General features: G+C 40.5%; 1 protein-coding gene across 1 annotated transcript; it reads left to right on the top strand.

Annotated features, from left to right (window-relative positions):
* Nucleotides 1-845: 845 nt before the first annotated feature.
* Nucleotides 846-10886, top strand: tollip (toll interacting protein). Its single transcript, XM_061221719.1, has 6 exons — nucleotides 846-1429; nucleotides 4509-4658; nucleotides 5888-6070; nucleotides 8743-8895; nucleotides 9180-9270; nucleotides 9659-10886. The coding sequence occupies exons 1-6, from the start codon at nucleotides 1397-1399 to the stop codon at nucleotides 9877-9879; spliced, it is 831 nt and encodes a 276-aa protein (XP_061077703.1). The 5' UTR covers nucleotides 846-1396; the 3' UTR covers nucleotides 9880-10886.
* The last annotated feature ends 2681 nt before the right edge of the window (nucleotides 10887-13567 follow it).

Consider the following 13567-nt stretch of genomic DNA (forward strand, 5'->3'; position numbering starts at 1 on the left):
AAGCAATTGTGAGAAAAGTGACAACAAGGCCGGCTACCATGCTACCAATGTTGCAAAGCTCACTGAAATGGGAGAAATTGTCCAGAGATCAACAATCAGTCTCTCTGTCAGTTAAGGATGTTTAAAACATAAGCTTTTCCATTATCACATGTATTTATTGGTGTTTTACTTTTTCAGCAGGCTGGAAATGTGAACATGGTGCTGTATGAAAACTGGCTATCCAGATGTTAATGGCTTTAGCAGTGCCACAAGGGTTATACCTTAGGTCTTTGAGGTTCTATTGTCCTCTCTATTGGGGCAGGCTCCTTCTGACCATGGTGGGGAGAACAGTTCAGCGCAACGCCGCCAGGTCTGTCTGCAGTTTGGTGAGTAGGACAGGTGACATTTAATTTCTTCCTAGTTTGTTTGCTGTGCTTTAACTTGTTCTATTCCTTTATGTTTTTATCCTTTTTCAATAATAAGTCCAACAATATTTGGAATGTTTTCTTCCGGATGGTGGGTACCTTTTTACTAAGGTGTCTCCTTTTAGCTCTCTTGTGTAAGCACTGTGGTAACTTGTCTGTCCTGTCATAAGAGGCAGAGTGAGGTATTTAAAATCAATCAGCCCATGGTGCAATCGCCATATCGTTAACAGAGAGAGCTTGCGACTGAATCTTAAATACAGCACAGTTTCATATTGTAGAACAGTATTCAACATTTTCATCTTGCGCGCTACCATTTCTTGGTTAGAGAACACAACCCGGAAGTTATCGCATTGATCACGCATGCGTAAGTACAATTGTTTATGTTGTGACTGTAGATATGACGTGTTCGTGGTTTGCACTGTACAGTGTACGGTTCCATTATTAATGGAAAGACGCTAAGTGTATTTCTTTGAGAAAACATCACAAGTTGGTATTATGAATTTAATTTACGGCCACTTTTGTAATCTTAATGCAGTCACAAAAACTTAGAAGATAGGAACTGTGGCTACGTAACTTGTGGGCGCTGTTTATAATGCACTGATGCCAAATGTCCTTAGGAGGAGCGCCTGAAACTGACGCCATTTTGGCTCATATGTAGTTAGTATTTGACAATGCAGAGCCAAAATGGCATAAAATAAAACAGTCATATTAGAAAGTTTAAGCAACCTCGGCGACTGTCTGCCAGAGTAACATCACAGTAGCTGGCTAACTGAAGTCCCTTGCTAACGTTCGCTAGTTAGCTAACTGGGCAGTCGTGAGTTGAGGTATAATCAGCTGACAAGGAAATAAGGAAGAGTACTGTTACGAACGTTAGTAAGGCGGTACAACGGCGACTGATTTAACACGCTAGAATTTTCTCCGTCTCCCTGTTCCTAGCGCATAACTTCGAACAAATCTCTTCCTCAGCTGCTCTGAAACACCCAATTCTACAAATGGCAACGAGGATCAGCACGCAGCGGGGCCAGGTAACGTTAACTAACATCTCTGATTTAAATCAAATGAAGAAGCTGTCGGATACTTTTCATGTTCCTGCTTGTTTATGGCAGCTACTTGCTAACTTGCTAACGTTATCGTCAATCTCACTTTACTGTGTTGTGTCTCTTAATATTTAGCTTAGTTAGCTTATTTGACGTTGCCTGTTGTCAAGGTTAAATTTGAGCCAGTGTAACTAGCTAGCTAGCTAATAAACAATACTGACTGACTGATTTCCTAGTTAAGAGTATTTTTGTAACGTTAACTATGTAACTAAGCTAACATTGTTATACATTCAGTCCTTAGCTAACTGGTTTCATAACTAGACAGCTGTAGCCCTGTGCCTTTTAGATGCAGTTAGTACAGCAATTGAAAAGTAGAACATCCTACTTTATGCATAACGTTAGTTTTGCTAGCTAGAAAGTGATTGACTCGCAATAGTGCCAACCATAATACTATTAATAGCTTATAATCATAGTTAGTTATCTAGCTGAACATTTTCCTGCTTAATTCTGCATCTTGTTTAGCTACTTGTCTAACCAGCGAAATAGCACCATAATCGTAATGACGTGACATTAGGCGATTTTCTGCAAACCACTCCCAAGCATTTTTGAAGTCAATTTAAAAAGGAATGTTGCACTAAAATCTACAGAGTTTTGGAATGTTGTCTTGTAGGTTATTTGGTGGTGTGTGGAAGAAACGACATAGAAAGAAAGAAATATCCTGTTAACAACAGCCAGCGATTTAATAGTGAATGAACTATACTGTCTTTACTGTAGGTCAACTTAACGGTTTTCCCACGGATTCATTCCCGACTTCCGACTAGTGAAATATGTGTATCATATACCTTATACAAATAGGCGTATATTAGTGTCACATATGCAATTTCTGCCACGGACATGTACTCCACAAGAATCGCCACTTCCACATTTCAGCTGGAGACAACTAATGATCTCTCTGAAAGGTTTCACATCAGATTTGGGGGACCTAACCCTTCCTCCAGTTTTTATCTGGGCGTGCAACATTTCACGACCATTACGCACCCCTGGACACATGACTGTCGCTTGTTTTGCTTTACCACATGCACTTTTTAAGCTAAGTCTCCATTGACTTAACATGAGTAGAACTCAATGACAACTTCAGAATCCTAAACTAGCAACAGTTGCTATGGTCGCAGAATTTTGATGAATAAAAGTATCTCTGATGATACTCACTAGTTGGCTTCCTTTTTTTCTATATTGACACAAATTCCAGTTGTTTACAAAATTAGCTAGTGCACTGACTCCTGGCTGCAGGTAGCAGTCAGCAAAATATTTGACAATATTTTGCAGGGGGGTGTATTTTTGTCCACAACATTGGTGTGGAAAAATATGGTGCTGAAAAAAAAAAAAGAGAAACATTGTCCAATGTTGCCAAAAAGAAGGACAAATGAAAATACATTAAAACGTTTAACTATGTCTATTCAGAAGACTGAACCAGTGTGAAATATTGAATTGCAACCTATTGTACCATCTGCAAATGTTACTATAGAAAATGTTCAAGGAAAAAAAAAAAAGCTTCTAGGTATATACAAGTGCATCTCCAAAAATTAGAATATTGTGGAAGTGTTTTTCTTTATTTTATTTAAAAAGTGAAACTTTCATGTATTCTAGATTCATTACTCATGAAGTGAAATATTTCAAGCCTGTTTTTGTTTTAATCTTGATGATTACGGCTTACAGCTCATGAAAATCAAAAATCCAGTATCTCAAATATTAGAATATTACATGAGACCAAGCAAAAAAAGTATCTATAATACAGAAATGTCAACCTTCTGAAAAGTATGTTCATTCATGCACTCAATACTTGGCCGGGGCTCCTTTTGCACAAATTACTGCATCAATGCAGCGTGGCATGGAGGCAATCAGCCTGTGGCACTGCTGAGGTGTTACGGAAGCCCAGGTTGCTTTGATAGTGGCCTTCAGGCCTTTAGTCTGTATTGTTGGGTCTGGTCTGATCTTCCTCTTTTAAAATTTTTTTTTTTTTTTAACAGTCTGTAATTCTTAAACTAGGATCTTTGGGTTACTTATGGCCTTCCTCACCCATCTTCCTTACTGTCTGTGGGGATTATATGCACTTGCATCCTCTTCCTGGCAAGTTTGCAACCATATGTTTTAAGCCCTTTGTTTGCCTATTATTGCCCTTTCAGTGCTAAGTGGTATGTTTAACTGTTTATGTATGTTTTTATACCCATTGCCTGACTTATGATGGTCAGTTACCATCTGTGTCTTTGGCTATCGGCAGTCAGCACTGACACAGTCTGGATTCGAGTATTCATTATTTTGTCAGCAAAATATGCCATGATTTGCGTGCACATGCACACACAGAGATGATTCCCCTTGCCATGTAATTTTTAGTTTTTTAGTTTTTGTGACCAGTGTGCCTTAATTAGCCTCTTTGGAACTTAGTTGCTTCAGGTTGTCTGAGACAAAGTCCAAGTGCTGAATGTCAGACCTATTTTTTGCTGACACATACTAATAATTGGCCTTCAACCTAATATAACTCACGTGGGTAGCTGCCTGTGGTAATTGTCATATCAGCTGCCCATTTTCACATTGCAGTTTGCAAGTCAAGGGTGAACTTTAATTATTATAAAACCTATATGCTGAGATAAAAAACATTAGCAATCGTGCTTGCGATCCTGTGGCTATCTGCAAGCAATCTGGTATTCTTACTTGGCCAGCAGGCTAGCTGCTAACGCCCTGCACTATGCTGGCCACAGCTCCCCCATTTGTGAAAAAACCCACTTTGTTTCTATTAATCATTTTGAGGACACGTAATCAGACAAATACAGTATGTTGAAGCGTTCTCTCTCTTTCTCTGTCTTTTTCTCTCCATGTCTCTTTCATCTCCCCCTCTCTCTCTCGTTCTCTGTCTCTCCCTCTCTCTCATTCTCTCTTTCTCCCTCTCTCATTCTCTCTCTCCCTCTATCTCGTTCTCTCGTTCATTCTGTCTCTCTTTCTCTCATTCTCTATCCCTTTCTCTCTCCTCGCTATGACAATGAAGTGCTGTCGTTCTCTCCTCCTCGGGTAGGTGTTTATCGGTGAGCTGCCCCAGGACTTCCTGCGCATCCTGCCCACCCAGCAGCAGCAGCAGGTGCAGCTGGACGCCCAAACTGCGCAGCAGCTGCAATACGGAGGCAGCATGGGCACTGTGGGCCGGCTCAGCATCACCGTTGTGCAGGTAGTTCTGCGATAATACCACAACTCTGCCCTATCAACATTTGGGCTGTGCCTAAAACTCCACCCATACACTCACTGAGCAATTTATTAGACATATTTTGTAGACTTCTACTGCTGTAGCCCATCCACTTACAGTTATGATGCGTTGTGTGTTCAGATATGCTCTTCTGCACACTACTGTTGTAATGTGTGGTTATTTGTGTTACTGTCACCTTCCTGTCTGCTATGACCAGTCTGGCCATTCTCTACTGCTGCTCACTGGATTCTTTTTGTTTTTGCACCATTATTTGCTAACTCTAGAGACTAGTGTCTGTGAAAGTCCCAGGAGATCAGCAGTTTCTGAGATATTCAAACCTGTCTGCCATCCAGCCATGTTCAAAGTAACTTTAGATCAAATTGTTTCCCCATTCTGTGACCCGTATCTACATGATTGTATGCATTGCACTGCTGCCACACAATGGGCGGATTAGATAATTGCATGAATAAGTAGGTGTAATAAAGTAAAAATGTACCTAATAAAGTGCTTGGTGAGTGTATATAGTGGATAATTGTAAGCATTACAATGGAGTCTATTATATAGCCTTGCCATTTAGGAGTGAGTGATATGCAAGTGATGATTGCAGTGGCTGAGGCTTGTAAGGGCCTATTGCCGTAATGGCTGACAGGTTTTCCAACCCAGGCTGCGAATGTTTCTTACATTACAGATTTTTTTAGACGCACTGGTTTGCTGGGCTTATTACTGAGTCACATCTTGTCAGATAATTGGGTGATGTCACTCCATGCTGATTCTTTCTGTTTGGTGCTTTTTCCAACAAAAGCGATACCAAACTCACCCCAGCGGCTCACCATTGAAACCTTTGGTGGAGCATGTTGCTATTCAAATGAGACCAAAATGTACCTTTTTGGCCAGGCTACCCAGTGGGAAGTTTGTTGTCTTTGTTATGGGGGCATTTATAAGCAAAATAAAAATACTTTTTTGTTTTGCATTCATTAAAAAAATAAAAATAAAAATAAAAATTTGCTCTGAGCAATTGTATTAGTTTTAGTATGTAAGGATATATTTGTAAAATTTCTTTCAGCATATTTCTTAATCTGTTTTTTAGGTTTTAAGTTAGGTTAAGTTCCCATTGGTAGCTGGAGATTGGCTCCTGTTTGGAGTACTACGTGATTGTATGTTCGGGGACAGTAACGGGTGGTTGAATTAATCTCGGTCACCCCTTCTCTGTCCAGGCCAAGCTGGCGAAGAACTATGGCATGACCCGCATGGACCCGTACTGCCGTGTTCGACTGGGCTATGCCGTCTACGAAACGCCCACCGCCCACAACGGCGCCAAAAACCCTCGCTGGAACAAGGTGATCCAGTGCACTGTCCCGCCCGGTGTGGATTCCTTCTACCTGGAGATTTTCGATGAGGTGAGAATGTTGAATTGGTAATTGTGTCATTTTGCCAGACCCCGTAGGGAACCAGAGAGTTGGCTTACACTTTAAGTCCATGCTAGCCACGAGAAAGCAAGCAATTCGTACAACAGTGGAGATTGCAGTAAAAATATATCAGTGTCTCAGTTAAAATTACATAGCGGTCTCTTTATTTGAACACAGCAAATACTATGCAATGATTCCTTGAAGCAGATGGCATTTATTTTCTGGCTTGTTTCTTTCCACAGTATTGTCGATTTAGCAAAGGGAATCAGTACATTCCAAATGTTATGCAGTGGCAGTGCAGTGGTCATCTCAAAGCTACTAGACAATGCCCTACCACATTGCAATGCTCTTAAAGCCACAAAACACATTTTCTATAATTTTGTAGTAACACAAGTCGCCTACTGAGATGGAAATGCCTCAATTAAGGAATTAAATGGGAAAAATTAGTTATATTAAACATTGCTTCTGGTTCAAGGAGGTTAACAGAAACTGGAGTCATATATGATGACGTCACACATAGTTTCTAGTTGAAGTTGAAGGTTGAAAGTTGAAGTTGAAGGTTGGCTGTTTATGGGCGCGTCCATTGTTGAAATTTGGCACCAGCCAACGAGTTTAGAAAGAGAGGACTTGAAAGGGAGCTACTACCAATAGGTTGGGATGGCACCAGCGGGAGGAAGCTATACCGTTACCAGAACCAATAAATGGCCATATTTTAACCTCCTTGTGTTCGATACGGGAATGCACATTAGGCGCTAGCTAAGACGGCTTGCTTGCATTCCGAGGTGGGATTTGAACCCTGGCCTCTCACTGGTCTTAGACTATTTTAACCGGTTTGATTTATTACCATTTTCTTACAGAGAAATAACAGATGAGAGTTTGTGTGTTCTGCGGTATCTACGTAAATGGCTATTACAGTAGTTAATGTTACACTGAGGGCTATGCTCATTTTCAATAGCTGGCTGCACTTGCGTCAGATTCAATGCTTTATCAGTAACTTCGCTACTACCTCGTTAAAATAACTTTTTTTTTATAGAACCCCTTTGGACTTCATTTAACTGTCAGAACCGATCCCTTTACAGGCTGCTGCAAACGTACCTAGCTAAATTCATCTGGCTCTTCAGCCGCATTAAGAACAAAACGACACGCTGGTGAAATACCCTGGGCTCCTAAATAAGCTTCCACTTCATTGTCACGTGCATCGTTGTCACAAGAAAATTAAAATATTGTCAAATCAACATTGTTCCTTCATGACCAAACAATCCTGTTTGAATGTCATTCAGTATCATTTCAGCTCTCTTGACGTATTGGTGAAATGCACACACGTTGTGTTGTCAGCATATGCTAGGCCTATAGCTTAATTTAAACAGTTTTGTGGACAGATTTGTGTTTATACCTTAGAAAATAACTAAACATTTAATAACCCTCTAATTGCCCATCATATTGGTTATCATTGATTGATTTTTCATTTCAGGGAAGGAAACTGACAAACTTGTAGCCTGGAACAATGCTAAATAAAATCCAGCCTACAGTTTATGGTAGGCTAGTTATTAAAACATTTGTTCCCAATGTAGGCCCTCGTCATTATTGATACTTGACCAACATTAGCCGACATTTATACCCAGTTATCCATGTCAGTTGTTCTCAACCTCAGTCCTGGGGATCACTGTATGCAGGTTTTTATTCCAACCACAATTGCAATCCCAGAATTTTAACAAGCTTCATTTCCTTAATCATGTACTTTAGATTATTCTTCATGTTTTTTCTATTCTTCATACCATGCATAGCAATGACATAATTTAGCTTAAGAGGGTAGCTAGTGTATTTCTGCCTATAGGCTAAAGATAGTAACCAAGTAACTGAAACACTTGTTCCCAATATAGTCATCCTTTATTCTTGACGGACATTATTTACAACCAGTTATATAGCTATGCCATGAGTGAATGTCATCCAATTCCATATTTCTCCCCCTTCCTAGTCAGGTCAACACGATCTATGGCAATCTTGCCTTTTTGGCACCAGCTGCAATACTGCAACCAGCCACTGGGCACAGAGGAGCTTCAGAGCTCATTTTGAACGCTGGGGGCTTATTCTGGTTTTTCGTCACTGATATAATGTTACATATTTTTGTTATTAATAGAAAAGTAGGTCCAGCTCCACTTCTGATTTGACAAGCATGGGTCAACCCATGTATTTTCTGCCACACATACTCCCCCTTTACGCCCGCCTGGTCTTGTTTCTATCAAACACTTGAAATATTACGTTGTTAACGTGTTAAAAATAGCATGGAAGCAACACAGCAGGGCTATCACATGAAGCAAAAATATCCTCAAGCCGACAATCTCTGTTTACTTTCTGCTGATGGAACTAGGGAGGATTTGATGTTAGGGGGGGATTTCATTGAGACATTTAAATTAATTAAAGGGATGAACAAAGTGAATTATAGGGATTTCTATAGGGAGTTTGGTTACCAGAATGAGAAGGCAGAATGAGAGGGCACAAATGAAAATTGCCAAAGGAGAAATTCCATACAGATATTAGGAAGTATTTTCCCTCTGCTGGGAGATTTTGAAGGGTTCTTAAAAAGGGGCCCTGTGGTACGCCAGGCTGTTTTAGAGCGGTTAGTGGAAGTGAGACTTAACGGTGGATTGGTCTGCTTTCTCCAGAGGGCGTTCTCCATGGATGACCGCATCGCCTGGACACACATCACTATCCCTGAAGGCCTGAAGGAGGGCAGCGTGGTGGATGAGTGGTACAGCCTGAGCGGAAGGCAGGGGGATGACAAGGAGGGCATGATCAACCTGGTCATGTCCATTGCTGTGAGTCTGCATGCGTGCTCGCATGCCGATCCTACCCAGTGTGGCCTGTGAGGCAAGCCATTTTACCATGAACTTCATGCTGCCTTCAGATGCTTTCAGTGGAGCAGATTAGCATATTTTGAAGGGCACACACCAGTAAACACACAAGGGTACAGATTTGAACCTCCAGCTTTGCAATTTGAAATGCCGCAGAATGGTGTTTCCGTGTCAAATGCTTTTTGACTAATTTCCCTGCCTTCTGCTTGCTCTCTCCCTCGGTCTCCCCCCCATCTCTCTCCCCCCAGTCTATGCCAGCTGGCATGCTGATGCAGCCTCAGCCAGTGGTCCTCATGCCCACGGTGTACCAGCAAGGAGTTGGATATGTGCCTATTGCAGGTGTGTGAAACCTGTAGCAGTTTCCTTGGCGATAATATCGTATACTGTAATGGTACACTTGAAAAGCTCCACCAAACTAAGGTACCTGCCTAATGGAGCAGTCCCTCATGAGAATTTTTTTCTCCTAACATGAAAAATCTGGAATGTTTGGAATCATTTGTAGCGGTGTTATTGTAGTAACGTTCCAGGCTGTGTGGTGCAGTACCTGTGTACAAAGTGGTGAAGGAGTCAGTGCTTTGCGTATTTGTTGTTCCCCCCCCCCCTTAGAAACTTATTCACTAAGGGGTAATAAAAACACCAGAACCCCAGAACTGTTATCCTGTGAAATCAGACTTTGACTCCAAACCTTTTTGAAACTGCTAATCCTCTTGCTGTACAATTTTCCCAGGTGTGCCCACAGTGTATAACCAGGGCATGGTTCCCATGGGAATGCCTACCGCTCCTGCCCCTGTGTCACGTGGCGCCCTCTGCAGCGAGGAGGACCTCAAGGCACTGCAAGACATGTTCCCCAATCTTGACAGAGAGGTGATACGCACAGTGATTGAGGCACAGCAGGGGAATAAGGACGCCGCAATCAACTCTCTTCTTCAGATGACGGAGGAGCTGTAACAGACCACTTTAAATCACCCTGTAAATATCTATACTGTATATGTGTAAGCTGTACCTGCATCAGTGAGCGTTTGACATATATCTATATCAATTCCATTCTAAATGTTTAAAGGATTATAATTTATTTGAAAACGATAAAGGAGATTTTGTAATACAGGGTTCTAATAGAAGCATTTATCAGAGACCGAATTTAATAGGGCAATGTTGTGTGTAAACGGAATAGAAAGTCGGGGGTGGAGGGGAAATAGATTTTAGCCATTGACACATGTGGATGTATGAACCACTTAGCTCATGTTGCCATTAAATTGCGCTGGCTATTGTATTGAAATGTTTTTCAATTGTAACCTGTTTCTTTTTTTTGTACCTGTGTCCAGTTAGATTTGGGCTGATTCCAACCAAAATGTGTAATGCTGCCTCTAAGATCTGTAATATGACAGGGCTCACTAGTACACAGACAGACAGGAAAGTTCAGACATGCGAAAGTGATGTCTATGCAGTATGAGGATATTGCCGTCTGCCAAAGGTGATAAAATAGAATTAATTTCCATATATCTGGTGCATCCATTTTGGTGTAGGTAAAAACACCATTATTATAATAATAATAATAATTATAATTATAATAATTATAATAATTATAATAATTATAATAATTATTATTGTTATTATTATTCATTCCGTTTTTTCCTCAATTCATAATGTATGTGTTCTGGGGTAATTACTGTAGTCAAGCATGGGAAGTAATTCGTAAATATTTTGGTTCAGTACTATCATTTGGCTCACCTGATTTTGGAAACCGAAAAAAGCAGCAGCTACTTCGGTCTGGCAAAAAAATGCAGTTGCCCTAAAAAGCTATGAATCTATGTTAACTTCCAACAGTGTCAATTTTCATTGAAAAGATTCTGCTGATAAATGATCAGAAATTTTTATTTGTTTTCAAAAAATATGGGATGTGGCATGAGTACCGATTTTCTTATTGTTTCTCAGCTAAAATAAAAGTTGTTCAAGCAGTTTTACTTAATACTTCCTTCCTTTATATTCTCCCAGTATTAAATGTTATTTTATGCTAGCATTCAATTATTGTATGATTTTATATATAATTGTCTTGCTACTGCTACTGTGTGACTGAAACCAAAGAATGGTGTCTGTTGTTACCCTGCTAAATTCAGGTTCTCTTAAAGAAGATGATTGTGTAATAGTTTTTTTGGTTTTATAAATTTTGGATGTCTTCTGGGGGCAAAAAAGATGTGCATGTGCAGTAAAGATGAAAGAGGACTATTGATTCAGCTAAAACACTTCCCTGGTCCTACGAGCGCCGTCTGTGCAGCATTCCTGCTGTGGGTCTACCATGGCTATATGTCAATAAAAAAACATTACAGCTATTTCATCTTAACACTTCAGTGATGAGAACAATGGCTCATTTGTTCTTATTTTTCAGTGAAAAGGTGGTGCTGGGCTCTGCAAACTCTGAGTCTTTCCTTGTAATGCTTGACAAGATTAAGGAACACATTTGGAAAAACTTTTGACCATTCTTCTATGTAGATCATTTCAAGATCCTTCACATTCTCGGGTTTGCATTTATCAACTGCCCTCTTCATTTCAGCCCACAGGTTTTCGATAGGGTTGAGATCCGGTGCCTGAGATGGCCTTGCGGAACTTTGTTTTATTGTCACAGAAACCATTTATGTGCAGATTTCAAAACAGCCTGAAAACATTGACACACAGCGATATTTCACCATGGGATGTGGATAAGAGGTGTTTCTCCTTTTATGCTCCTGTTTTTAGGCCAAATATGCCGATGCTATAGCTGACCAAAACTTTCCATTTTTAGCCATCCATCCATCCGTTATCTGAACCCGCTTATCCTGAACAGGGTCGCAGGGGGGCTGGAGCCTATCCCAGCATACATTGGGCGAAAGGCAGGAATACACCCTGGACAGGTCGCCAGTCCATCGCAGGGCACACACACCATTCACTCACACACTCATACCTACGGGCAATTTAGAGATCCAATCAGCCTCTCCAATCAGTCTTTGGACTGTGGGAGGAAACCGGAGTACCCGGAGGAAACCCACGCAGACACGGGGAGAACATGCAAACTCCGCACAGAGAGGCCCCAGCCAACGGGGATTCGAACCCAGGACCTCCTTGCTGTGAGGCATTTTTAGCCATTCAATGCAATTTATTTTTAAAATTATTTTTCAGAAGATAACGTAGGAAAAGTATAACAAAATTACAGAAATGTCTCCACCACCTCATTTAATATGAAAGGTATTATGTATGTGAAATGTATTCTTTCTTTTCTGCACCATAGTAGTCTTCCATCCATCAACAAACAATACAGCTGTGTCCTCCCAATAAATGTTACCAAAAGTTTCAATTATGTTACTGTATCTTAGAACCCTTTACCTTCAATAGTGGCTTAGATTCAAACAACTACTCACCTTAGCTGCCTTGCAGATTTCTTTGTCATGTACATGGCTAAGAGAGATATTTCTGATGACATTACTGTAGATATACAAACATTTCACTGCATAAAGAAGGTGTAAGGGAATTAAGTACAAAGGTTTTCAAAACCAAGTTCAAAATATTTTATAGAAATGGGACATTACATTAATGGCATTTGGCAGAGGCTCTTATCCTGAGCGACGTACAACAAAGTGCAAAGTGCATACCCATAACCAGGAATAAGACTTTTAACAACTTGAGGACAGACCACTAACACCATCACAAAGACAGTACTTAAGTTAAAAAATTATATTTGAGAGCTAGGAGAACATCAATCAAGCTCTAATCTTTCATATCTGAACATCCACGGGTGTTTCTGTCAATCCTTACACTGTGAGAAGACAACTCAATGCTCTGGGTCTGAAAGGATGTGTAGTGTAGTCAGAAGATCACTACTGAGAAAAGGGGACAAACAAAAGACAATGAAATTTGCATTGGTACACCAAAACTGGATGCCTGGAATGTGGAATAATGTGATGATTTTGTGTAAATTTGTATTCAATATACTGTTTGTTTGCTGCACCATTGCCAAACTCGCACAGAGCAGAATTTGCAGAAAACAAATTTAGGCTACTCAACAAAAACAAGGTTACATTTGACGTTGCTTATTAGTATATTTTGGAGGGTTTAAATAATCCAAAACCTGCATGTTTATTGGCTTCCTGAGAGTGGTGAAATGTGAGCGAAACTTTGACCAGCTTGTTTTCAAACAGCTGGTAGGTGCTAATTTCAAGCTGGTCATAACTGGATTTTACACCAGGGAAGACAAGCCTTCTCTGCATTTTGGAAATCTATATATTACATAATATAAAGTAATGTCAGTGGACTTTTTTTCAGGATCAAAAGTGTTCTTTTAAATGCTAAATGGTTGGCATTTATATGCCTCTCATTCACCCATTCATACACACACTCACACACCAATGGCGATTGGCTGCCATGCAAGGCACCGACCAACTTGTCAGGAGCAAATGGAGGTTAGGCGTCTTGCTCAGGGACACTTCGACACAGCCCGGGCGGCAACCCTCCGACTGCCAGACGACTGCTCTTACTGCCTGAGCCATATCGCCCCCAGTAAGCAAAATACTGTATTTTACTGTATCTAGTTTCCATCTGTCTTTTGGAGTCTCCTTTTTTGTAAAACTGCCTACATAGCTTAGAAAAAACTATGCTGAATGTTTGATTT

The sequence above is a fragment of the Conger conger genome, chromosome 15 (assembly GCF_963514075.1).
Source record: "Conger conger chromosome 15, fConCon1.1, whole genome shotgun sequence".
Lineage (NCBI taxonomy): Eukaryota > Metazoa > Chordata > Actinopteri > Anguilliformes > Congridae > Conger > Conger conger.